This window comes from Camelus bactrianus, chromosome 27 (genome assembly GCF_048773025.1).
Source record: "Camelus bactrianus isolate YW-2024 breed Bactrian camel chromosome 27, ASM4877302v1, whole genome shotgun sequence".
NCBI lineage: Eukaryota > Metazoa > Chordata > Mammalia > Artiodactyla > Camelidae > Camelus > Camelus bactrianus.
In genome coordinates this window covers 30535012-30562418 of record NC_133565.1, presented here as the reverse complement: position 1 = coordinate 30562418, position 27407 = coordinate 30535012, and the positions used below count along the sequence as shown (strand labels likewise).

General features: G+C 52.7%; 1 protein-coding gene across 9 annotated transcripts; it reads left to right on the top strand.

Moving 5' to 3' along the window:
• Positions 1 to 88: 88 nt before the first annotated feature.
• Positions 89 to 27354, top strand: CIB2 (calcium and integrin binding family member 2). Of its 9 annotated transcripts, none has more exons than XM_010955184.2 (7): positions 8787 to 8910; positions 13748 to 13867; positions 15651 to 15685; positions 22572 to 22683; positions 23566 to 23713; positions 26118 to 26313; positions 26678 to 27354. In XM_010955184.2, the coding sequence occupies exons 4-7, from the start codon at positions 22615 to 22617 to the stop codon at positions 26697 to 26699; spliced, it is 435 nt and encodes a 144-aa protein (XP_010953486.1). In that variant the 5' UTR covers positions 8787 to 8910; positions 13748 to 13867; positions 15651 to 15685; positions 22572 to 22614; the 3' UTR covers positions 26700 to 27354. The 9 variants fall into 9 exon arrangements, with proteins under 9 accessions (XP_045372757.1, XP_045372758.1, XP_010953485.1 ...); XM_074354222.1 differs by lacking the exon at positions 8787 to 8910 and adding an exon at positions 11769 to 11915; XM_045516801.2 differs by lacking the exons at positions 8787 to 8910; positions 13748 to 13867 and adding an exon at positions 89 to 142.
• Positions 27355 to 27407: the final 53 nt, after the last annotated feature.

Here is a 27407-nt window from a genome sequence, read left to right as displayed (position 1 = left end):
CCTAGGGGTTTCTCCCACCTCGCTCCTCCACCGGGCCCTGGACATCCACTGGCTCCGCTGGCCAATCGCCTGGCTCGTCTCGCGGCGGTGGGCGGAGCCCAGCGCAGAGCCGCGACCCGGAAGCCGCCGACCGGGATCTCCGGTAAGGGTCTTTCTTCTCCTCCTTCGTTCATTCATAGAGTCACTGTTCTGGTGGGATGTTTGTCCTGCGCCTACTAGATGTCAATTATTCGTCTGACTTGGGGAACAGAGCTTCTCTCGCGGAGTTTACAGTCTCAGGGCGGGAGATAGGTCATTTACTCGTCCCACAAAGATTTATTTTTTTGAACAGCTTTTTTTATTGAGGTATAACTCATACCATAAAATTAACTCACTAATTTCGATGGTTTAGTTGTACCACCATCACCACAATCCCAGGTCCCAGAGACTACCAATCTGCTTTCCGTCTTTATAGCTCTACAAATATTTTTGAGTGCCAGCTAGGTGCCAGGCACCGTTCTAAGTGCTGGAGCTTACACTCCAGTAGGATAGAAAGGCACCAGTCAAGTATCACATAAACATGTCATTTAAAACTGTGAGAAGTGTCAAGACGCGAAAGTGCAAGGAGCTATGAGAAGGCAAAATCAGGGGACCTGACTCAAATCTAACAGAGAGGCCAGAGAAGGCCTCCCTGAGGAAATAACACCCATTCTCACCTTCCTCCTCATCCTCTCCTCGGCAGCACTGTCCTGAAGCTCTACTGATCACGAGTCCCCTAGCTGAGTTCCAGGGCGATTTAGACCAAGTCTCCCCCACCCCAGCCTGGAAAAGTCTCTGTCCCGAGAGGAGCTATCCCTCCACCCAGAGAGGTGGTGAATTAGGGGCAGAAGTGATGGCTAAGGCTTTCATGAGATAACATAATTAAGTGCAGCTGAGTCTGTGGCCTTGTCAGGATAGAGGGATCTCATCAGTCCCTTCCCCTTGGCCTTTCCTCTCAGTCTCTGGCATTCCCACCCCGAAATGTTCTCCACAGTCCCCCTCCACCCCCTCCCCACTACTGCCCCTTTCCTCCCTCAGGCTTGGCCATTTATTTCGTGCCCAGACATTTGCCTCACCAGCCAACCTGTCCCTTCTAGTCCTTTCTCTACACAGTCCTCTCTGTCACTCACAGCCCTGACCAGGGCCCATCTGGACTCTAAAACCTCCTGGCTCTCTCTTGCATTCATCTCTCACCACTGTCTTTTTTCAGCCATATTTCCTACCTCTCCTTCCAGCCCCAAAGTCCTGGAGCACCAGCCGAATAGGGCTCCTGGCCAGCCCCCAAATGCTCCCCACATGCTGCCCACCCCACACTCATGCCTGAGTGCCCTCTTGCTCCACTTCCACCTGTTGAAATTCCAGCCACTTGTCAAGACTCAGCTCAGATGTTTGTTCCTTTGGGAATCCCCCCAAGACTAATCCTCATGTCCCTTCTCCCTACTCAGAGCCCCCTAGCACCTGGTTCCCACCTCTTCCAGGAACCTTATCATATTTTCTTCTGCTGTGAACCACTGAGATCTCCCTCAAGCCCAGAGACAATCTATTATGTCTTTGTTTCTGGAACATGGACTCATACAACAAGAGTACTTGCTGCTCGGTGATTGCAAAACAAATGCTACGTGGCTTTTTCCAGGGTCCATTTAATCTTCACAAATAACTCCATGAGGAAACTGAGGTACAGCTAGTAAGCAATGATGCCAGCGTTACACTAGGACGCCCCCTAATTACCAGGGCAGTTCTCCCAACTGCTAAGCTTCCCTTGGGGATGGGGGTCAGTCAACTCAAGAAAGGCTTTGCAAGAGGAGTCCCTCTCAGATCCACTGTGCAGATGCACTGTGAGGACAAAGAAATGAGTAAGCCCCAGCCCTGCCCTCCAAGTCTAGTGAGGGAGAAACAAAAGAAAATCAGCCAGTGACAGGTGCTCTAGTTTGGGGTGGGGGTGGTTGGAGGGCACTGATTAGGGAAGATTCCACTATGGAGATGGCATTTGAATCAGTTCTTGAAGAGGTAAAAGAGGGCCATGAGAAGGGACCAGGGCCAGCAAAGACTTTGAGGCAGGGAAGTGTGGAATCCTCAGAAGCTGAAGTTCTTGGGACTGAAAGGATCTCAGAGGTTTCCCAGTCCAACTCCCTCAACAAGGTGCTCCCTGACTCTGGAGCAGCTGGAGGGATGTCAAGGAGAAAGCTACCTTGCCCTCAGCTGGGACCTTTACCCTGAGTCCGTTCACAGGCTCCAGAACCCCCAGGCTCCAGAGTTCCTCCAACATCAGGTCACCCTCCTCTGGAAAGCCTGTTTGTCCTGCCCCTTGCAATTCATAGTGTCCAGAGATCCCATCAGTGAGGGATTTTTGGACCAGATGGTGGGAAGACTTTGCCACTCAGGAGAAGGATCTAGAAGGTAAGCCCTTATTGGTGACTCCAACACTATCCAATCCAGGTGTGCTTCACTCTAAGAAAAAATTTTAATCAAGATGGCAATTTTTAAATTAATGAATCAGCAAAATAGGAATATAATTATTCAGAAACCAAAGGCATTAAAAATTTTTTTACGAAAGAAATACAAATTGATTTCAACAGACGTCCCTTAGTTTATTCCCCTAAATATTAAGACTTTAGTAAATAAATGGGCAAAGGACCTGAACCGTCATTTCACAAAGAAACACAAATACAGAAACTTGTAGAATGTCTAACCTTAACCATTATCAAGTACATGCAAAATTTTTTTAATTATAAGCTTTTACCCCTTTTATTAGAAAGTGTAAATAAAGTGCTAATATCCTATACTATCTAACTTATGGTGAAACTGCCATAGCTTTGACAGACCTTATAAACCGCGACAGTCTTTTTGGAAAGCAGCTTGGCAGCGTTTCTCACAAGCTATTAAACGTTCTTGCTCTTTCACCTAGTAAATCCACTCCTGAGAATCAAATCCCTTGAGAAATCTCCTAAGAAAAATCCACAAAGAAAAAGCCATCCCCACAAAGATATTTATTATAGGATTAGCTATAATTTAAAAAAACAGAAACATAGATAATTAGGAGGAAATGGTTATGTAATTTAGGGTAAATGAATTGAATGGAACACCATAGAATCCTCAAAAGCGATCATGATGAAGACTCTTTAGTATCTTGGTGTTTATGGTTTAATGTTCATGAAACAAATATATCAAAATTTAAAACGTTTTCTATTCTCTGCTATAACTTCTTTCTATATGTGAGCAAAGATTAGCAGGGGAACTACCTCTCGTCATAGTCTTCCTTCACTCAATAAAATCCAGCTCCCATCTCCCAGTTGCTCAGATCACAAGACTTGAAGGTCAGTTTGGTTTTCAAGATAGATAGAGAATTTGAGACTTCTTCCCACCTCCACTGCTTCCACCCTGGTCCAAGCCAGAGGCATCTCTCTGCCTGAATTAATGCAATAACTCTAAACTGGTCTCCCTGCTTCCACCCTTGCCTTCTTACAGTCCACCTCCTCCCTTAGGGATTCTGTTAAAACATAAGACAAATACACCCTCCTTTGCTCAAAATAGTGGTGACATCCCATCTCTCTCCAAGTAAAAGCCAACGTTCTGACACTGGCCCATGAGGCCCTACATCATCTGGTCTTGCTACCCCCTCTCTTTTGCCATCTCTTATCATTGTCCCCTTCATGACTCTCTTCTAGGTACACTTGCCTCCTTGCTGTTCTTTGATCAGACCACACCTGCTCCACCTCAGGGCCTTTGCACTTGCTGTTCCCAATGCTTGGAATGCTCTCCTACATGGCTTTCTCCCTCAGCCACTCCTCTTCCCCCCACCACTCCAGTCCCTGGCAACCACCAATCTACTTTATGTCTCTATGCTTTTGCCTACACTGGGCATTTCATATAAATGGGATTATACAATTTGTGCTCTTTTTGTGACTGGCTTCTTTCACTTCCAAATCAAATGTTTTCAAGATTTATCCATGTGTTTTGGAAAAAGCTCAGTTCTCCTCCTGTGTCTCTCCTTAACTCTCACACTACTACACACTCACAGTACTTCTGACACTTTGGGTCACCAAATTCTCTGTGACATCAGCTAGGGGTCCTACAATTTAACTCAATTCTGATACTATATACGTGGAGATAGCATCAGATCCCACAGGTTAAGGGCTCAGTCCCACAAGACTGCTCCTACCCAACTTGAGATACCAGTCACAAGTCCAGGCGGTCACCTTTGCTTCCGACCCGTGGGCTTTAAATCTCAGGTTCCCACCACCTCCTCCTCAGTTTTAACTAGTTTGCTAGAGCACCTTCTCAGAACTCTGGGAAACACTTCCATACATTTACCACTTTATTAAAGGATACAGGTCCCGAGCACAGGAGATTCTGTCCCTGTGGATTTGGGGTGCTTCATCTTCCTGGTACATGGATGTGGTCACCGACCTGGAAACTGCAAACCCCACACTTTCGGAATTTATATGGAGGCTTCATCACATAGGCATGCTGGATCATAAACTCCTTTTCCAGCCCTTCTCTCTTCCCAAGAGAATGGGGAGCAAGACTGAAAATTCCAAGCTCTAATTTATCATGCCACCAAAATATAAAGTTCAGCTGAGTAAATTTGAAGATCTAGCTGGCTTTCGTCAACGATTCATGAATTGGGCAGCATCCCACCTGGGAAGCAGAAAGGAGTGCCTTGCTGACCACTCTATCAGGTCGGGCCCAGAGATGGGGTCCCATCCCCTACCTCAGAGGAGCCCCACCCTCTGAGCACCCAGGCAGGTACACAAAATCACCCCAAGAGGAGGCACACACTATACTGTGAGGCTCTCGGCCCCTGCTGGTCTGTCCATCCTGCACAGAGACACTTGCAATGTTTACTGACCAAACAGATGAACTGCCACTGACTGTACTTCCCACCCTTCAGTGGCACTGGGAGGGCAGTCTGGGCCTGCAGAGCCACTGCCCCATTCCAGGCCTCTCCAGACTTCCACACTGAAAACCAGACTCATCACTCTCGCCCCTAAACTGCCCTCTCTGCTGTTCCCCACCTTAGCCAAGGGCCCCATCACCTGCCCAGTTGGCTGCCAAAACCTAAACTATGATGTCACCCTCAAAACTCCTTCATCACTCATTCAAAAAAGGTCTTCTGTGCATCTGCTATAGTCCAGGCCCGTGGCTAGGCACAGGGGAGGAAGCAGTGACACAGGGGAGGGGAGGTCCCTGCCCTCTAGGACTTTAGAGTGGTTCTCAACACTGTCAGATAGGAACCGCCCCCCCAACTTTAATAAATATTTTGAATATCCTCTTAGTATTTGAGAGGAAATAATACTCCTCCTTCAAAAAAGATAGACACAGGCTACATATTCATTCATCTACCGAATATTCGTGAAGAATCTATGATACGTAAAATGCTGGAGATATAGGAAAGTTTAAGACAAGCCGTTCAGTGCCAGGACAGAGGCCAGGCCAAATAAGGGGCTGTGAGACATATACATGTGTGTATGAGATGAGGAGACCAGAGTAGAAGCTCCCAGGATATAAACAGCCGCTATGTCAGGGGACAGGCCTAAGATAAGTGCTCTCTAAGCAAAGATAAGACTTCAGGGAGGAATGAGGTTTGAATTGCCCCTAAGATAAGACTCAGATGAGCCAGGAAAGGTAGCAGGTCATACCAGAAGGTGGCCTGAAGCTGAAAAAAAAATAAAGGTAGATTAGCAAAAGATTTGAGGGTGGGACTGGTGAGTGGGCCCGTGGGGCTGCTAGAAGAAAAATTTACTGTAGGAGATGTTCTCGCCCAGGCCTTGGGCCCCGAGCACTACATCTCTACCATCAAGCTTTACTTAGATTCTAAATCCTAGACTAACAACTTGCAGATCAATGACATTTCAGCACAAAGAATAGCAGATAGTGAGGAGGAAGGACCTTGGAAAGAAGGAAAGAAATCAATGTTTTATTATATTTCCTCAGACCCTTTACCTCCTATCCAGTTCACTCCTTGGACATTTTGTAGCATATATCCCTCTTGTTTTCCTTCCAAATTTTGCAAAGTGCCAGGCACCACTGTGGCCTCCTCAAACTACCCCTTGTGATGTTCTGATGTTACATCATTTACAAATCCTGCAACTGACTAGGAGTTGGCCTGCTTTAAACAGTGGTAACCATATGTTCCCTTGCCCCTAGACAGTGTGATCAAAGACAGCCAGGGCCCAGATTTAAATCCGCCCATCACCGTCTGCGTGACGTTGGGCAAGTCACTTTTTCTGAAGCTATTTCTTCATCTGTGAAATGGGACAATAATGTCAAACTCTATTGATATAAGAGGTATTCACGGAATAATCATATTCAGTAAATGTAAAGCATCCCACATAATCCTGGGTGCAGAATGGGTAATCAGTGCTTCTTCTCTGTCTGTCCACTTTCCCCTCAAACAAACACACACCCTGTCTTTCTCAGGGACCACACCCAACATCTGGGAGCAGCAGAAGCATGATTTGGAATCAGAGAATGAAGTGAGAGTCTTGCTTTGCCCCTTCCCAGCTGGGTGGCACTGGGCAAGTCACTTTGCCTCTCTGAGCCCTGGGTTTCTTATCTGAAACTTGGAAATTGCATGCCTATGCTCCTCCTCACAGCACTGTTGTAATAGCGCAAGACAGAAGGCCTCATTTAGGGCAATGACAATAGCGATCAAAGAGGAATTGTTGAGAGAATATTCCAGTCAGGTTGGTTGCTTCTATCTATCACCTGTGAGAGGAGGGACTCCCAGAACTGAAAATCCAGTCCTCTTTGTAGAAGTTCTGGCTTTTCTGCCTGAAACACTTGGCATGCAGATGAGCAGCATGTCAGCATTTGTGAAAGAATGTATCAGAACAGGATCTGAAGGCACAGAACTCTGGCCTGTTCATGGGCAATAGGGGAATCTAAGATGTTTGTTAATAGTGACTATGTGGTTTGGAGAGGATTTCAGTGTCCCCAACTCTAATGTGGGAGAAAGGGGAAGTACACATGGAGAGAATCTTAGAAAGGCCTGTCTCTCCTCTAAAACTCCACATTCTCTGAATTGTCACACATCCTGCATTCTTTCCCATGGCTGTCCACTATAAATGTACAATACAAATGAAGGATGGTGAGGCGGCCTCTGAGGGCTGGTCAGCAGTCCCCTGGGCTTCTGAATTGTTTCCTGCCCATCTGATAGCAATTGATTATGCCTCTGATGACTTGCCGTATCAACAGGGAAGCTTGTCTGTTTAGTTGCTGGCTGCTGTTCTCACCAGAGGGCGGCAGAATGATGTTGGAAAACCCCAGCCAGGAACCTCAGGTACAAAAAAACACCAGGGATCATTTGCCCATTCCTATTGGAACCCCCAACCTCCAGCCTAAGCAACGATTCTCAAAGCATGGCCTGGGGGCCCGCAGCATCAGCATCACTTAGGAACTTGTTGGACATTCACATTCTTGGCCACCCCAAGCCTAAGTCAGAATCTCTGGGGGGTGGAGCCTCCCAAGTGATGGTGATGCACCTCTCAGTGGTTAAATAAACAAACCACCTACTCTAAAGCATGAAGCCCTGGCCTCCTCATCAAAGTCCACGAGTGGGCTGAGCCAGGGCTCAAGTCCAGCTCAGGCTCTTCTCCCTTCCAGCCGTGGAACCCTGGGCAAGTTACTGAAGGACTCTCAGCCTGTTTCCTCCCCCGTAAAATGGAGGTAGTATCTATTGAATCAGCTGTTCTGGGGTTAGAAGCATCAAATGTGTGAGCTGGACCCCTGAGAGGTACTTAGCTGTGGTTCTACTTGCTGCAGTGAATGGCGTTTACTTAAAAGCCCCAGAAAATGCCCTGGCTTTTGTCACAGTTAGTCTCTAGACACAGTGAGTCCTTTAAACCCTCTCAAGTCTCAGTTTGTATCCAAGGGCTCAAAGAAAGGCAAGCAAATCCTGTCCTCCTCCCTAAGAGACCCAGAGGGCTGAGATGCCCTGTCCAGGCCCCAGCCAAAGGCCAGATCATATATAAAACAGATAAGCAAGTTTATACTGTATAGCACAGGCAACTATATTCAGTATCTTGTAGTGATGAAAAAGAATACAAAAAGGAATATGTACGTATATGTATGACTGAACTATTATGTTCTACACCAGAAACTGACACAACACTGTAAACTGACTATACTTCAATTTTTTTTTAAAAAGCAAAGAATGTTGGAGGGGGGAGGCCAGATCAGTTTCCCCGGGGCCTGGCCGGCAGGGGCCTTCAAAGTCATTTCGACTGACCCCACTGCTTGTCCGCCGAGGGACGGGGCCCAACCCAAGGTCCCACGGTGAGAAGCCGGCAGAGCTGGGCACCAGCTGGATCCGCGGTCCAGGGCTCTCCCTCTGCTCCTCGCAGACGTCCCCCGCTCCAAGTCAAGGGGTGCCAATATCACTCCACTCGCCCCGACTACACCCCTCAAATGGATTTGCTCAGGCCCTGAACCCTCACCACCGCGCCACCCGGGCTGCGGGAGGCCGGAAGTTCCTGGGTCCGCCCAGCAGACGCCGGTGCCGGCGCCAGACTGACCGAACAGCGCCTCCCGGGCCAGAGCGCCCCCTGGGGGGCCTGCGGCGCCCTGCAGCTGGGAGCCGAGCGCCCGCCCTCTTCCCGCCGTGGGGCGGAGTCGCCGCTGCTCGGAGTCCGTTCCCCGCCTCCCAGGCCCCCGCCCCGCCCCCTCTGGGTGGGCTGCGGGGCGCGGCAGGGCTGGGCGGCAGGGCTGGGCGGGGCTGCGCGGCCGGCGGCCGTCGGATGCTGCCGGCCGCAGGGCTGGCGAGGGCCGCGGGCTCGGGGCTCCGGCGGCCGCTGATGGGAGGCGGCACCCGAGCGGGCGAGCGACGGCGCCGCGGCCACAATGGGGAACAAGCAGACCATCTTCACCGAAGAGCAGCTGGACAACTACCAGGTGAGCCCGGCCGCCCCGGCCCCCGAAGCGGCGTCTCTCGGCCCCTCCCCTCTTTTTTCCCCACGCTTGCCGAGGCCTCCCGAAAGCCGGTTCACCGGGTTCAACCATGCTTCTGCTTTCAATTCGACCGTGACCTTGGGCCGGTGACTTCTCTGAGCCTCAGTTTCCCCACCCCAGGAATGAGAGCGCTTTCCAGTTAGATTCTCACAGGCATGCCTCGCTCCGGCTTCCCCTTCCTCTAGCTCTCTCATTCAGACTTCTTACTCTTGGCCGCAGACCGGACCCGAACCCTTCCCTAACCACACATCCCAGCGCCCCCTTTGGCGCGGAGAGGGAGTCATTAAACGTGGGCTGGAGGAAGTACCCTCCACCCCCCTAAACCCAAGAAGCAGCTCAGGAGAGTGAGTTTCTGCAAAGCGGAAATGAGCTGGGTATGAGTGAGGTGCTTCAGCCCCCGAATGCGATTGTAGGTTGGGGGTGTCTCGTTATCCACTGAGATCTCTCCCTCCTGCCCCAGCATGGAAATAACTGGAGCAAGAAGACAAGCCAGATACTAGTCTTACGTGGTCACCTCTCCAAGCTCCCTCAGGTTCCCAGCAACCACCCCCTTAGACTGTTCTAGGTCCCTCTGCCTCCAGAGCCAGGGAGCTGTCCACATCAGACCCCAGTGCCCTCCCATCCCTGTACAAACTTTTCCGTGGTTGCAGGATGGAACACAGCCTCCTGTCTTGCCCAGAGCCCTGGCCAGCCTGCACAGGTCCCTTCCCTGCCCTGTGCACTGCAACCACCCCAGAACTACCCGTGTTTGCATGACACCAAGCTCTTTGCTCCCTCTCTCTGCCCATGCTCTGGGGTGCCTAGACTCCAGATGATCTGGCTTATCCTCCCAGGCCCAACTCTGATGCCTCTTTCCCATCTCTGCCAGGCAGAGGGGGCTGGACCGTGTTGTTGCCTGTGTGGAGTGTGCTTGGGAGAGGTGAACACCAGCAGGGCCTCCACAGTCTCCTGTTGCCTTCGTGAATATTTGCTTTAGAATTGAACTTGAAGTGTGGGTTCTCTGATGTGGGCAGAGGTAAAATAAAGTCTCCTTTTCCTCCTAAAATCCCTGATTGTCGATGACACAGATTTCTCAGTTCCGCGTGAGGCCCTGAGAAGGACTGGGGGTGCCATGTAACCTCAGATGCCCTGTGTGCATCAACTCATTGGGTCATCACAGCGAGGTGGATTATTAGCCCCATTTTACAGGAGAGTAAACAAAGGCTGAGGAGCCATTCAGTACCCTGCCCAGGAGGGTTCACATAAGAATTTGGGAATTGTGGATCTAAGTGTCACTCCTTTTGTTGGTGATGGGGCTATGTGTGGTCTTGGTCTCAAAGGCACTCACTGTCTGCGGAGACAGAGGATGAGAGGCAGGCTGTGAGTGTGCCGTAAGGGAGAGCACCAGTGGGCAGTGGGAGGCCAGGAGGGAAGGTGGGCTTGGCTTTGATCAGTTTAGAAATAGTGCCGCACTTGCACAGACCCTTGAAAGATAGAATTTTGCCCATCAGGGCCCAGAAGGCGGCATTCCAAGGCAGAGCGACAGCTTGGGTAAAGGCTTGGAGGTGAGCCCATGCTCAAAAGAGTAGCCCCGTGGGGGTGGGGAGCCTGGGTTCCCACTCAGACCAGCCTGGCATTGGGTTACCCTTCGGAGGCCGGCCCACTGCTGGGTTCTGATCCCTTTGCCAGAAGCAGGGCTCAGTGGGAGAAACAAGAGCTGTGAAACCTAAGAGCCCCACATCTCCCTCCCTGGGACTCTCCAGCTGGTCAGGACCAGCTGGGGGTGACCCCTGAGTAGCAGCTGCCCCTCCCCCAACTGATCCCCAGGGATTCCTGTCCCTTTCCCCGGTCCCCAGGTGCCAGTGATTCCCAAAGTTCAGATTTCTTCCCCGACCACTTCTCTGTCTTCCAGATCCATCCCCCAAACCCCTCAAACTCCCAAGTCCATACCCCAGACCCCTCAAACTCCCCAGGACCCACTGCTGCTCCTCCAGCTGGTCTCTTTGCTTTCGCACAGCCCATGTTTTAGTTAAGAACAAGTCCTGTAACCCGGCCTCTTTGGGGCTCACCTGGGGATCCCCTCCTCCATCTCCACAGCCGGGGCCCTGGGCCTGGCCTCTTCAGTCTCCCTGGGACTGCTGCCTTGCCCACCCCTCTCTCTGCGCCCTCTGGCTACCCGCACGCTTCTGCCACAGTCCCTTAGTTTCCCACTCCGCCCCCTTCCTTCCCTTCTTCCCACTTTCCAGTGTGCATCACCGCTGTGAAGCAACTTTTCCTTTAAAAATAATCCCTGGCCCAGGAATCGCATTGTACGTGTATTAACCAATCCCCTGTTGCTGTGGGTGACCCTGGGGAGTTGCTTGTAAGTAGGTCATGAATGCCCAGGGCAGAAGTGCAGGGTCAAGGATGTGAAGGATCTTTCTCAAACACCGATGTGACCCTCTCCTTTTCCTATAATTCCACGGTGTCTTGGGGTAATAGCCCGAGCGGAGTCCAGAGCAGAGCTCACCCCAGCCTGGTCTGGGCTCAGCCAGCCTCCAGCCTCATTCTTACTCCCCTCCCCTGGCTCCCCTAGTTCCAGGCACACTGAAGGGCTTCTAGCCAAGCATGGCCTCACCTGTGGCCTTGTTCTCCTGACACCCTCCCCTCATCTCTTCACCAGCCCAGTCTGGCCCATTTTTCTGTCCAGGCCAGGCCTCACCTCTTTGGGATAGGCTCTCTGATGCCCTCCTCCCATCCTTCTCGTGGTCACAGAATGGCTTATACCCACTCATCACTGTCTGTTTACACTCCATCCTCCTTCCTGTGTGTCCGTTGTCCAGGCGCAGAAGAGGCAGTGGAGAATATTGTATGAATGAATGGATGAATGAGTATTTATTAAAGCACAGCTCTCAGGAGGGGAAAGAACTCCAGGGATTCTGAAGTCCTGAGTTCAAGTCATGGCTGGGCCATAGATGCTGTAGGCCTCGGTAAGCTCCTGTCCTCTTCTGGTCCTCAGTGTCCCCACCTCCACAATGGGAATCATTACTAGCCCTGCTGTGCTCATGTCACAGGGCTGCTGTGGGGATCAGTTGAGCTGTGTGACAGTCAGCTGGGTGGTGCTGAGGCCTGAGCTGGCAGAGCTGGATGGGGAGTTTACTCCAGCTGGGACTGGCTGTGGCTCAGCTCAGGACCCCTGGCACAGGCACGCCAGGCATGTGGAGATGGGAGGCAGGGTGGCTGCCTGGACAAAGTACTCGAGTTGAGCTCTGGAGCATGGAAAGAATTTGGACCAGGTGGGGAAGGCACTCCAGGTGGAGGATAGGAGGAATACAGGCTTGGAGGAGAAACTCCAGCTTCAACTGGCATAAATCTGAGCTTCTGCTATGAAAGCTCAGCCTGCCCTGTTTTCTGCTGCGAGTCCTGAGGGCCCACGTCTTCTGGACTAGGCTCCCTCCTTCCCTTCTGCCTGCCCCTCGTGACCCTAACCTGAGCCGGGATTCTACCCTCAAGATCTATCCCTGTAAACTGTCAGGGGCCAAGCAGTGACGGGGCATTTGTTCTCGGTGGAGTATAAGAATTCCTACAGACCTATGGCTGTAGCTTCCTGTGCAGCTGAGTATGTGGAGGGGGCTGGGGATTTTGTTTGGTATCAGAGTGGGAGCAGACTCCGAGCTTTGGCCTCTAAAGAGATGCCTTTGGGACATGGGGTAGTGGGTGGAGCTATTGCACACAAGGTGGAGAGAACCCTGCAAGCTGTGGCCCGTAGGCTTCCTGGACGTTATCTCATTTGCTCCTCTCACTGCCCTCTTCAGAGAGGCAGTATCCCCATTTTACAGATGTAGAAACTGAGGCTCCGAAAGGCAAATGATTTGCCTAAGGGTCCAAAACAAGATGAGAATTTGAATCTGACTACTAAACCTTTTCCTCTGCCACACTGCCAGGCTACTCAGAACCCTGAGAAGCTTTTAAGGCACCTGCCATACTCATCTCCCATGAGCTGCCTCCCTGGGGTGAATTCCAGGGAAATAAGTCGACAGAAGAAAAAGCAAAACATCGGTCGATAAGCAGGTTCATGGCAGCTTTATTGGTCATGTTGAAAACTGAGAAACAGCTGTGGCTAAATGTTCAGAAAGAGGAGGAAGGTCAGGTTATGCAGGGCCAATGCTTTCCATGAGATATTCCACAGCCAGTGAAGAGATAATGTAACTGCCTTGGAAGATTTATATGGAAAAATCTGATCACTCATCCCACCAGCCTGTACTGAGCAGGCACCCTCTATCAGATACAGGAATACACAGCGGAAGCAGGACGTGGAGTGGTTGGTGTACAATGGTCCTAGGTGGGCTGTGATTCTGTTTACAGTCAGTGGGCACTGGGCAAGAAGCACGTGGGCCTGAGTTCTAGCCTAGCCCTCTGGTCTGCAAGTGCAACTTAGGGCAAGCTATTCAGCTTTGCTGAACCTCAGTTTTCCCATCTATAAAATGAGGAGATATTGCCTCCCCCCGGCATCTCCCCCGTAGTCTAGTGATGAGAATATTCAGAGCCCCAGTGGACCAGCCCAGTGTAATCATGGACTGGTTGTGGTGTGGTTCTCAACCTGGGCTGCACATTGCAGTCACCTGATGGCTTTAAAACTGCTGATGCCTGGATCCACCTCAGGGATTCTGGTGTAACTGATCTGGGGTCATTTGGAAGAGGGCACAGGGAGTTTAAACAGCTCCCCAGGTGATCTGCTCTAGAGCAGGGCCCTCACACTTTAGCAGGATCAGCATCACCAGCAGTACTTTTAAAATGCAGGTTCCTTGGTCCCACCCTGCAGAGTTTCTGCTTCAGTAGGTCTGGAGAGGAGCTTGAGAATCTGAATTTCCACTGAGTCCCAGGTGATGTTGATGCTGCTGGTCCAGGAACCACACCTTGAGGACCAGTGCTATGGACGGATGTAAGTAACTGTGATAAGGGGCCAGGGTCATGTGAGAAGCTTCTGCATCTGTTGCTGATGGAACCCTCAGTCAGAACCCAGATATTGCCTTTCTAACCCAGGGGATGGGAGAGAGGAGGGGAGAGGGAGGGGGAAGAGGATAGGTCAGTGGAAGGAGAGCAGAAGCCAGACCTCTCCCCATTCCCAGTTACATGCTGGTTGGGAGCGCCGTGGCCCTTCTCGCTGGGCAGCTTCATGCTGTAGAACCGGCCGTGGGGCCGAGAGTGGTCTGTACCTAGAAGGCCCCTGCCTGCTCCAGGTTTCTGGGGTCTGCTGAGAAATCAGCCTACCTGGTCTCCAGCCTGTCTGAGTCTTCGGCCTGCGAGGCAGGGAGTTTTCTGTTTGTGCTGGGTTGAGGGGGTGGCGGGGCACTGCTTGAGCCTCTCCTGGCTCCTACAGAGCAGCTCTCACGGAAGGCAAAGCCTTGCAACCCCAGGAGAAGCCTCTGTGTTTCCAGGAAGGGTAAGGCAGCATGGGGGTCCTCGGTCTAACTCCTGCCCAGCAGCATGTGGCTCCGGACAGACTTGTGCGGCTAACTGGGGCCTGGAAATTGCCATCAATTCTCTCTTCAGCTCTCCCTTGGGGGCCCAGTGGAAATACTGGATGTGCATCCTGCCGGCCTCCTTTCTCGGGTCCTCCTCAGTGTGCAGTCCAGTTGCCCCGGTGCTTGGGGCTCCAGGTCTCATCCAGGGCAAGCCCGGCTGTCTGTGAGCCCAGGCGCAGCCACTAGCCCCTCAGCAGAGCCAGCTCTCGTCCGCACACTGCCCTGGGAGGCCCCACCGGCTCTGGGCTCTGCAGAGCCTCAGGGGCCTCCTCCCTCAGGCTGCCTCCTCCCTCAGGCTGCGACACCAGGCAGACCTCAGGGGATGAGCACAAAAGCCCTTCATGCTCGGGCACTTTCCAGAGTGCTGGGTCCTTTTCCCCTCCCTAATTCCCGTGAAGCTCGGCATAGTAGCCATCGTCACTAGGCAGGCCGAGCTGTGGATGGAGGCGTGACTGTGGGAGGCAGATGAGTTTACAATCTGGGTGGCCTCAGGCTGAGTGCTGCCCCCACCCTGAGTCACACCTGCCTGCGGGCCCCAGCAGCCTCCTCGCTGGCCTCTGTCCAGATGCTGCCAGTCCCCCACTACTCACCTTCCTCCTCCCCTCTCCTCCTCATCTCCTTACTTCCCCCAACCCCAGCCTCTCCACTACCTTCCCCAGGTGACCTCATTGATTCCTGTGGCTTCAGATGCCAGTTAGGCACTGGTGCCTCCTTAGTCTGTGTGCCTGGAATGCTCAGTCTCTGAGCATGGGGCTGCTGCCCGCGGCCACCCAGGACACACACAACTCCAGGAGGCCCCGTTCTCAGGGGCTGTAGCGTGGCCAGAGCCCCCTGCAGCTGGGCAGCACCGTGGCTCTGCCAGTCCTCACTCCTGAGTCTGTCCTCAGTTGTCTGCCAGCCACTTGCCCCTGGTGTCAGTGGCATCCCCCTCTGAACTCTCCATCCGCCTCCCAAATGCCCTCCCTGACACATGCCTCCCAGCTACCCAAGCCACACACTCAGTTCCCTAGGTCAGGCCAAAAGCTTCAGGAGGCAATTTCTAGACCCACTAGACTGCTCCCCGCATTGGGCTGGGGCAAGGAGGGGTGGTGGTGACCCTTCTGCCCCCAGCCCGGGGCTGGCTGTTCGTGTGGCTCTGAGGAAGGGAGGAAGGAGCCCAGGCCCCCTACAAACGACTGTATGTGTGTTTTCCCTCCACAGGACTGCACCTTCTTCAATAAGAAGGACATCCTCAAGTAAGTGTGGTTGGTTCTTCCCTTGGAGCTGGGGCGGGGCTGGGGACCCCCAGGGTGGGAGCTGCTCTAGTGGAGGAAGAGCTTTCGCCTCCATCAGCTGCCATGTGCCGGCTGCTACGTGAACTCAAGAACTTCCCACCTCTCCCTGGCCCAGATCCAGAATTCTGCCAGGAACGGACATCTACTCACTGTGTGCCCGGCTCCGTGGTGGGCGGTTTCAGGAACATTTTCATTTAATCCTCACTGTGCCCTTGTAACAGGAGAACCCTTTTATCCCCACTTTACAGATGGGGCTAGCAACTTGGCCAAAGTCCCCCAGCCAGGGGCTGAAGACCTGGCCTCTGACTCCAGGCTTCATGCTATTTCACTACATCCTGGGACCTGTTAGACTCAGGGTCCCTAAGAGCACTCTGGCTCTGATGTCCTCCCACTCCTGGGAGGTCCAAAAGTCAGGGGCATGGCAGGCAATGCCCCCACTGTCCCTGAGCTGTCCACCAGGGGTCTCTTCCCTTTCCAAGACAGTCCCTATCTTTGGGGAGGGGTGGGCCTAGACAGGAGAGATGAAGGGGGGTGGCAGCCTCAGAGCCCCAGGCCCAGACGGTGAGCAGGATTCACAGAATGCCCGGAAAGCTGCCCCACGGGCCTTGCCACGCCCCCTGCTTGGGCTATCGGGTGGCACTAAAAGCCATGGTCTCAGGATCACTTTCTCTGGAGGTCGATGGCAAGCTGGGGCCAGAGCCTGCTACAGCTTCCCAGGGGAGCTGTGGTTTGTCATTGCCCTTACCACTCTGCTCAGACGGTGTCCCTCAGTCCTTCTTCTCTGTCCAGGCTGCTTGTCCAGCCTGGCCCCTGGGTGAGCAGGGATGCCCGCTTCTACCACCTGGAGAGGCAGGGGGAGGGGCCAGGCCCCAGGCCTTGGCATCAGCAGACCTGGGCTTTACTCCCACTTCCCAGCTCGGGCCTAGGACAAGCTTTAAGCCTCGCTGAGCCTCTGTTTCATCTATGAAATGGAGATAATGATACCTACCCTCATTGCACTGCTGAGAGGCAGCAATGCTGGGGTGTGGTAGCTGATAAATGGGATCTGGTCTATAGCTTGAGTGATGGGCGGGGTAGGGTTCCATTTGGTCAGATGGTCCTCAGAACTGTAATAACGGCCGTCGCCCCCGGCATTCCTGTGGCATCTTACCTTCCAGGGTTCTTGGCACAGATCCTCATTTAAGCCTCACCACACTTACCCTCTGTTGTGGGGAGCTCCCACCCTCCTGACCTCCCACCTTTGTAGATGCCAAGCCCAGGCAGCTTATCCTCTGAGGCCCATGACCACTGCTGTTCTGGCAGCAAAAGCCTGCCCGCAGGCCTTTGCACTGGCTGTCCCGCTGCCCGGAGTGCCCTTTCTCGTCTTCCCACTGCATTGCTGCATGTCCTTCGAGACCCACTCCAGAGTCATCTACCCTGTGAGCCCCTGACTATGCCGTGCCCCCAGCTCTCAGGCAGCTGCTTTTGCAGCCTTTTAGGGGGCTCTGTGGGCTCATGGCTCAAGTGGCCAGCTTCCCCAGAATCGGAGTCAGGCAGGGGGCAGGCTCCCCACGCCTGGCATCGGGCGCGGCACCTGTTAGTCACCAGTGAGCACTCGAAGAGTGTGTGGGCCGAGGGGAGAACATTCCAGGCTAGGAGCAGTGGGTCAAGGGCACAGAGGTGCTTCACCCCTGCCGAGTCCCCAGTGGTCTGACTGAGAGCAGCAGGGTTGCCCATGGGGAAGGAGGGTGGCTCAAAGGCCAGGCCAGGAAGTGGACTCAGGGGGTAACCATGGTCTCTTAGCAAATGGTCATCCCCAGGCAGGGGTGGCGGTCTGTGCGGGGGTAGAGTGATTCCAGCCTCTGTAGTTCAACCCAGGCCTGGGTCCAAAAAGGGGAGAAAGGGCCCCTCCTGGCAACTGGACACCTCTCCTGAGTTGCCCACCGCCTGCTCTGTCACTGGTTCCTCCAGGCCCTACCTCTGTGATGGCACCTACTGGGGACCCAAGGGACTTTGCTTTCTATGCAAAGTGGTCATGTGGAGTGGGGGAGGGGATAAAGCCCCACTGAGAGCAAAGCCCTGAGATCTGCTCCCCACTGTGTAGCACCTGCCACGTCTCAGTTGCCACATCTGCAGCGTGGGGTTACAGTGCTCCCTGGAGCTGCTTTCCCACATCCCAACCCCAATGGTTCTGGGTGAGCTGCACCCTGAGCACTGACCAGATGTCAGGCAGGAAACCTGAGCAGCAGGCTCTTCTTTGCAGCTTGGGGCCCAGCTCTCTGGCCGCCTTAGGGCAGTGAAATCGGGTCACAGACACCCCTTGGGCAGTTCCCCCCTCCCCCTATCCAGTTACTCCCTGAGGCACGGCTCTTCCACCCCCCACGCAGCCCCCATTCAGCCACCTTCTTTTCCAGAGGTAACTCCCCCTGGCCCCCAGTTAGCTTGTGCTCTTCAGAGAGGGGGACTGAAGCCCTTGTCCCTCAGACAGCACCCCCAGGGTGATTAGTGTTTGCCTGTTTGTTACTTTATTGTCTATTTTATTTTCTCAACCATTTAAAACTTACGATCTATTTTAATTACTTCTCATTTTTTATTTTACCTGTGACATGTGATGATTGTAGAAAAGTTAGAAAATAAAGCCAGTCAAGAAAAAACAAAAAATTACCTGTAATCCTACCACCTAGAAATAATAAGCATTCATCTTGCAGTATAACCTTTGGGTATATATCGTGCCAGTATTTTCCCTTTGAGTGTGTTTATTGAAAATTTAGGTCATATTGTTCCGTAATTGGCTTTAAATTGCTTTTTCTTAGGCAGCTTGTAAAAATAGACAAGATTAAATAAACGGTCTCATCACCTCCTCAGTTTATTTAGTTGGATATTTCGGCTTTCATTGTTTCAGTGTTACAGTCAGCACTGCACATCCTCATGACACCATGACACAGAACCCATACCTCTGGGATCATTTCCTTAGAATACATTTCTTACAGAGATTTCTGGATAAAAAGTGTGTACATTTTTAAGGCTTTTCATTTTTATTGCTAAATTGCCCTCCAGGGGTGTTGAGCTGTGTATGAGTCCCCAGCTCCCTACTTTCTCAGTCACACTGGCTGTTATGTCTCTCTTGTCTTCTGTCCCCAAATCAGTTATTGAATTTCTCAAGAGTCTCAAACTCAGCTGCCCGCAGGGGCCAGCATGCACTGCAGCTCAGTGAGGCCACCCAGCCTGGTGGGGGCGCCTCAGGACTGGGATCTGCAGAAGTCCCTGCGCCTGAGCGCCAGCTGCCTGTGTTCTTGGGGAAATCCAGGTTTTCCTTGTAAAATCGTTTAATTTGTAAGTGTTGGCAACTACATTTTAAATCATTATTTTAATTATTTTACATGAAAGTTAGACATGACTCTGGACCACCAACCAGTCTGCGACTTCCAGAAGAATCCATCTTTTCCCCAACGACTTCAGATGCTGCTTGTCATGGATGAATTCTCTTTTAGGTCTGGGTCTGCCTCTTTTACGCCAGTGTCTGTTCCGTATGGTGTTACTTAATAGCTTTAAACTATGTTTTGACATCTGATGGGGCAAACATCTCCCCAGTTACTTTTTTTTCAGGATTTTTACCCCATTCTCCTATATTTACTCTTCCAAACAGACTTCTGAATCTGGTTGGCAAGTTCTCAAATCTTTTGCAGATTTCAATTAAGACTATTCATTTTACAGGAAAATGAAGAGAAGATTGTCATCATTATAGTAATAAGCCTTTCCAATCAGGAAAGTCATCTCCCTCCCTAAATATTTTCCATCCTTTGGTAGAGTTTCATAGTTCTCTCTGTACACATTTCATGTTTTTTATTTATACTTCATTGTTCTGGAGGTTTTGAGGGGAAGGGCTGTATGATGAACTAGATTTAGTTGTATATATTTTTGAATTGACAAATGCTGTATTGTGTAGAAGAGCTCTGTGCTCTTTCTCATTCATACAGTTTTAAAATTGATCATTTTTGGTTTTCTAGCAAATAAAAACTTGCCTCCTCCTTTTTAATATTTAAATACACTGTTTTATTTTCCTGACTAATGACATGGACTGGCACTGACCTTGGGGAGGAAATATTATTTAACGATGGTGACAGTAGGACTTTGGGGGAATGTCTGTAGTATTTTTATCATTTAAGTGTAATGTTGAGTGTTGATTCGAGGAAGAGAGTATCCTTTTGTTACTGTTTTACTAAGGATTTTAAGTTTTTATTGTTTTTTTAAGAATTTTAAGTTTTTAATTGACAAAAATTAGTATATACTTTTAAAATACTTTTTTATTAATAAATACTCTAAAACGTCAAACAATTCAGAGGGAGGTAAAGCAGTAAGTGAAAATTGGCCTCCCTTTTATCACCCCAGTCCCGTCTCACAGGGACCAGCAGTGTAAACATGTGGTGTATACTTTTCAGATATTTTTCTCTGTCCATATAACTACCTAGTCATAAATGGAGCTATCAAGTTGATCAAAAGATTTTTTTCTGCCTATTAATGTGATTTATAGTCATCGATTTCCAAACATTGATCCATCTTTGCATTCCTGGAATAAATCCTGATTGATCCCCATGTGTTACTCTTTCAAATACTATTGGACCTGATTTACTGATGTTATTTTATAAGATTTTTGCGTCTGTCTGTGGAAGTACCTCTGGTCCATTTTGGATGCCACCTACTAGGTTCTGGGGTTCTTACTAACTTCCTAAAATAAACTGGGAGGCTTCGACGTTTTTGCCCCTGCTCTGGAACGATTCAGCTAGCATAGGCATTATTTCTGCTCCTGGAACGCATGATAGGACTAATATGTCAATCTTGAATTCAGTAGTGCCCTTTATTGGGAGAAGAGGATGACAAGAATTCAGTTCTTTGACAGTTTTTGGAGTTTCTACCACGCTGATTCATCTTTCCAAATTCTCCTTGAGTTTTCCTTAAAAAAAAAATTCAGTATCACTTTAGTCATAGAGTCAGAACAGATCTGTGTCCCAGGGCAAGAGCTGGCCTTCCCACCTGTGAAGACACCTCCCCAACTCCACCCGCACCCACGGGCCTTCTCCCAAATCCCCCCTTCCAGTGAGCCCCTGGCCCTGCAGGCGGCACGCTGATAGCTCCCAGCTGAGGGCCAGGTGGTTTACTAGCATCATCCTTTTTAATACTCACGTGTGAGGAGGGTGGGGCAGTCCTCATTCTACTGATAGGGAAATCTATTCTCCAGTGGGTTAGCCCCCTTGCCCAAGGCCACGCAGCTAGTGAGAGGTGTAGACAGGGCTCTAACCTCAGTCTGACTTCAAGCTCCTCCTGCAGCCACCCCACATAATTTTGGAAGTGTAAGCCAGCCACCAGAAACATCCCAACATTACATCCCCATATGTCAAGGTCAAGTGGGAAATGTAACCGTCACAGGTATGATGGGCCTGTCAAAAACACATGAAACCAGATGCACAAATGGTGACACATAGTCCTGGTTCCATGTTTGGGGACAGAAATAAGAAAGGCAAATTTTTCCTCAGTGCCAAAAATGACATCAAACAAAGCCCTCGAATGCCCCCTTGTGGAGAGTCCCGGCGTGATCCCGTCACCCTGGTACCTCCTGACCCACTTCCAACCAAAGGACAGGGTTTGGGTTTTCTCCTTCCAGCTCTGTTTCCAAGCCTTGGAGCTTCCTTGTGGTTTCAGGCCCTTTTACAGGAACACATGACTGGCCAAGTGCGCTCGTGGCATTTGCTCGGCATTTGCCCTGGTGCTCTGAACCAGGTGCTGATGTGCTGGCCTGGGTGGCCTGGCTTGCAAGAGGGGGCCAAGGTTGGAATCCAGAGGGCTGGCTCTGGGAGCTGGGAAGGCCCTTAAGCCCTGAGCTTCAGTTTCCTCACCTGAGAAACAGGGGACTAATAGCTACCTCTTGGGGTGGTTTGGGGATTAAATTGAGAATGGTAATCCACATAGGATTAACCCAAAGCCTGGAGCATACACCAAACGGTGGTGGCAGATGTTACCTGTGTGAGCCGGGCAAGCAGTCACGTGCTCTGCTGGGCAGCTGGGCTTGTGTTCCAGGGCCTCCTGAGCAAGGTGGGAGGGTGGGAGGGAGCTGGGGACCTGACCCATCATCAAGGAGGGCCAGGCCCAGGGCAGCGGGCTGCGTCTGCACCGCTCCCATCTGGAGAGAGGTTATGGATGGCCCATTCTCAGGGGCTTCCCAGGACGTGGGGGCCTCTGGAAGCTCTTCCAGAGACCGAACCCTCAGGCCTACTTTGGGGGCAGGGGCAGCACACTGAGCCAGGGCTTCAACAATGTCAGGAGTGGGGAGTGGCCCAAGCGGCACGGGGAAGAGTGGTTAAGAGTTTCTGCCCTGGGTTTCCAGTGCTAGCTTCCAGCCACGATCCCTGATACTTCCTAGTTGTGCGGTGGTAGGCAAATCAGTCTTAACCTCTTCAGGCCTCAGTTTGCTGAGCTGTGAAGTGGGATCGCAGTGCATCTGTCTGCATAGACCTGAGGAGGAGAATTAAAGAGGTGACATGCCTGGCACATAGAAGACTGTTACGAGAGCCCAAGGAACGACAAATAAGATCTGATTGCAGGCCTTGGAGGGGGAGGGGCAGTGGCGGTGGTGGTGGCAGTGGTGATGGTGGTAAGGACCAGGACACAATCTGGTTATCAGCACTGGAGCCTGGGCAGAACCTGCCTCCCTTACATCCCACCATGCCCTGTGGGCAGAGCAGGTGGGCTCCCCAGGCCTCTGGCCAAAGTGGGTCTATAGTATGGGAGGTGGGGAGCAGGCAGGGCGATTCTGGGCCCCTGGGGGCCTGGGGGTTGTACCCCCACCACCACTTTTTCTCTGTTTCCCTTGCAGGCTCCATGCACGGTTCTATGAGCTGGCCCCCAACCTGGTCCCGATGGACTACAGGAAGAGCCCCATCGTCCACGTGCCCATGAGCCTCATCATCCAGATGCCGGAGCTCCGGGTACGTGAGAGGCCACTGCAGCCGGGCAGAGTAGGGGATGGGCAGAGCAGGGGAAGCAGCTGGAGAAGGCTGGGCAGGTGGGCTGGAGGCTTGGGGAGTCCGCTCCTCTGGATGGGCAGGACCACAGAGGCACCAGACCTGAGTTGAACCCCAGCTCCACCCTTTGTGGCTGTGTTGCCCTGAGCGGATTGCTGAACCTCTCTGTGCCTCAGTTTCCTCATCTGCAGCCTATGAATAAATGAACTGAGTGTGTGGGACTCCGTCAGGGTGCTGTGGTGGGTGCTTCCCCACCGTCTGTGGGGCTGTCGGCCTGTACCCATCTGCTCGCCCCTTTGTGAAGCAGCCAGACTGCTGTCCTTGGCAGACCTTGTTTGTGTCTGCTTTATAAGATAATTTTTCACTCTCCTCCTCGTCTGGCTGTGGCCTCTGACGGTACAGTCATCCATAGCATCACCTCACACTTTAACGGCACAGGAATCACCTGGGGATCTTGCCAACATGACAGTCAGTTTCAGTAGGTCTGGGGCGGGGCCCAAAGCCTGTTTTTCTAACAAGCTCCCAGGTGAGGCTGATGCTGCTGGTCCTCAGACCTCAGACCTCAGACCACACGTGTATGTGATGTGAACGGCCCACTTCACAGCTCCTTACCTACCATACACGTCAGGTGCACGCCAACAGTAAGAAAGCACTTGGGCACTTGGGGCGCAGACCCACATTGCTGTGGGACTTTGCAGACAGTCCCTCGCCAGGCCTCCGACGTGGGACTCTGGGGTCATGGTATCCTCTTGGGATCCACGTGGCCTCCACTTGGGGCCTGAGTCCCGGCGGCGACCTCAGTCCTGAGGGAACCTGCACCCTGGTGACTGCTGGGGTTTTCTTCAGGAGAACCCCTTCAAGGAAAGGATCGTGGAGGCTTTTTCTGAGGATGGGGAGGGGAACCTCACCTTCAACGACTTTGTGGACATGTTTTCCGTGCTCTGCGAGTCGGCTCCCCGCGAGCTCAAGGCAAACTACGCCTTCAAGATCTACGGTAACGAGGGCCTGGAGGAGGGGCAGGGGTGCTGCGGGCGGTGGCGGTCCACAGCCCACCTCGTCACTGCTGGGGACACCAGGAACACCCGGAAGGGTGCCTGTCCAGCGCGGTGGCCAGTGTGGACAAACAGTACATGAGAGACATCTGCAGGGTCCTGAGAGTGGAGGGTGGGTGGTTAATGTGAGAATTCACACGTGGTGACATTCCAGCAGGGCCTGGGTGTCACAAGAGATTGTTGACAGGAGAATGGAGGCAGGCGCACCTGTGAAGACCTCAGGGAGGCACGAAGTGTGGGGCTTGGTGAGAAGGTGGGGAGAGGAAGGTGGTGGGATGAGGGTGGCATGAGTCCGGAGAGGTCACAGGGGCTGGGCTGTGAGGAGCCAGCCAAGGAATTTGGGGTCCACTGCGAGGTGGTGAGGCCGGGTTGGGAGGGAGACTCCCAGACCCCAACCCCTCCCCATGGTGCCAGAGGTCGCGTGGCCTTATTTCACCCCAAGCCCAGGGCCCGCAGTCTCACTGGCCACCAGGGGGCGCCAAGCACCCGCGAAGCCCTTGGTTTCGGCTACAGCAATAGGAGAGACCATCACACAGCGGAGCTCGTATGCTGAGCCCACCGTGAGCCAGGCAGCCGACGGGGACTGTGTCAGACCCTGGGACAGTGCTCAGATGGGAACCCTGAGGCCCAGGGAGGGTCTGGAACTTGTCCTGGACCAGAGGAGCCATGGACAAACCTGTCCCCAGCATCTTTGATCAACCAGGGGATCCAAAGGCAAAAGGGCCTATTGGGCTATTTTTTCATCTTGTAGTTGTCATGTTTATTTCAGGGACTTTGGTCTACATGCAGCTGTACACCCACATTGCGTTTGCACACCAGAAACAGTACCTACCTTGTCTACCCTCCACAAACTGCCCTAAGTTTCAAGTAAAAAGCTTCTTGAATTCCACCCATCACCCCTCTAATCTTGGACCCCATGGCACTGGTCCTGGGAAGGGCTGTAGTCTGCCGGAAAGGGGAGTGCAGACCACACAGCTGGGCAGGCCTGGGGACAAGTGAAGGGAGAAGTGGGGCTCCCCTGCTACCCTGGTTGGGGGTGGAATGGAGAAAGGCACCTGGGACCTGGGGTTTGGTGCTGGGGGTACTGGGGCCTGACCTCTAAGCAGGAATCACCTGTTTCCTGGACCTCAGTTTCCTCTTATAAATTGCGCACAGGAGTCATCTTGCCAACCCAACAGGAATGGAGCCAGCCAGCTAGTCAGCCAGCAGGTCTCTCTAGAGAGCATACTGGGTGCCACTGGGAGGGCAGAGATGAATCCCACCTGGCATTTGCCCGGGGACCTTCACAGGCCAGTGTGAGGATGGGCCCTACGGCGCCATTCAAGAGCTTGGGCTCTGGGGTCCGACAATGACCAGGGATGTGACCTCAGGGCACTTGTTCTTTCCAAGCCTCTGTTTCTTCATCTGTATAGTGGGATTCTGACTGTACCTACCCAACCGGCATGCGTTGAAAATTGAGATGGAGCCTGCAACGCTCACGTTGGCAGTTACGCTCTTCATCACTGCCGTTAATGCCAGGGTTTGACCAGTGGGCAGGGGAAGCCCTTATGTCTACGAAGCACCGCCTTTCCCCCAACCAAGAGGAGATGTTTGAGCCAAAACTTGAAGGATGAATGGACTCTGCTAGACAGATAAATGGGAAGGGCCCTCCTGGCACATGCAAAGATCTGATGTTGGGATGAAAAACAGTCGCATTCCCTGTGATGAGCCTGTTTAGGGCTCGGCCCCCGAACGTCTTGCTGTGCTGTGGGCAGTGGCAGTGCCTTTTGCCAAGTAGAAGGAAACCTTGTTCCCCACTCTTCGTGTATAAAAGCCAGCCCCGGGGCCTCTCTCTAAGGGGCTTCTGAGTCTTCTGACCTGTGTGTCTGGCTTGGGCCAGAGATAATGTGGTACGGTTTAGAAAATGTGAGCCTTGGCATCAAACAGGCCCCGGTCAGAATCCCAGCTTCCCCTCCAAACAGCCGTCTGACCTCCATTCAGTCACGTGGCCCTTCTGGGCCTTGGTTACCTTAGCTGTAGAGGGAACTCAGGGTCCGCCGTGGGGCAAGGCCAGAAGGGCCATTTGGCCTGGGCCTGCAGTTCCCAGGAAGGCCCAGGTCTGAACATCTGAAGTATCTCAGGCTAGGGCTGGGCTTGCTCTCACGCTGGGGGTTTGTGCAGATTGTGAATGTGGATTTGTTGAAGGAGGTGTTTAAGAGGTCCTTGTGGGTGAGCCCCCTGGGTCCCTGTCAGCTGAGGACAAGGGTCCAGTGTCCCCAGAGTGTGTGCATGGAGAGGCCGGCAGGGGTACCTGGTGGGACCAGCTCAGAGGACAGTGGCCTGAGCGTCTCCGCCCCCGCCCCACAGACTTCAACACTGACAATTTCATCTGCAAGGAGGACCTGGAGCTGACGCTGGCCCGGCTCACCAAGTCGGAGCTGGACGAGGACGAGGTGGTGCTCGTGTGCGACAAGGTCATCGAGGAGGCTGACCTGGACGGCGATGGCAAGCTGGGCTTCGCCGACTTTGAGGACATGATCGCCAAGGCCCCTGACTTCCTCAGGTGCCGCCCCTGGGGCCAGCTGGGCAGGGCCGACCTGAGCGGGGGCTGCGGCCGGGAGAACCCGTGGGCACTGGGGCTGTCACCACTCGAGAGCAGTGATGCCTGGCCAGCCTCTGCAGGCCAGGAGGCCATAAGTCACATTCCAGGCCCACTCCCCTCAGTGTGTGACTGGGAAGTCCTCTGTCCTCAGCTGGGCTGGCTCTCACATGAAGGTTAAAGACCTGGGGCCCTTCGGTCATGTTGGGGGTTGGATTCCCTAGGTCCAGCCAGTCCGCCAAGCCTCCCTTCCCTCATGTAGATTTTTGGCGTCCTCTGCATCCTATCCAGGGCCCCTCACCTCCTCTTGCTCTTTCTCTTTTTCCAGCACTTTCCACATCCGGATCTGAGGACAGTGCCAAGGTAGCAGAGGCCCAGAAGCCGACCACCCAGCTCTGCTGCCTACACGAGTGTGACCTCCAGGCTCCCCAGGAGAGGAGCTGTGGCCTCCGGGGTTTACACCCAAGAACATTTCCTTGGCCCTTTGAGCAAAAAATCCTTAACCAGGCAAGGGGGGATGTGAGGAGCAGGGCCCTTCCCAGTCCCCCTGTGGTCCCTTCACAGGCCCTCCCTCTGTCCCCTACCACCTTCCCAACACCCCAGTCCTCTCCCCGTCAGACATGGCCCCACTGGGAGGGAAGGCAGGACACCTAACAGGGCCGGGCTGCTGACTTGCTCAAGTGCTGGGCAGGTGCCCTGGCTGCCCAGGGCAAAGTGAAAAAAGAAAAAGAAGACAAGGGTTTAACGAGCTATGCAATCTTTCTCCAAAACCCACAGCTGGAGTACACCCCGGCCCCTCCTGTCCCTTCTCCCCTGACCCTTCCCAATGTGAAGCTGTGTAAGCAGTCAGTCCAAGGGCTCTGTCCCTGTCTCTGTCCAGGTCCTGAGCATGGTTCATACTCCATATGAACCACTCCATCCACCTTCCCCAGCGACATGGAATCCTCACTGGTGTGTGCTGTCCACAGATTTGTGAATTCCTGGTAGTAAAACACTTTCATGTCACCATGTTCTCTGTGTCTGCCAATGTTAGGAAAGGTCACTGGTCCCTTTTCTCC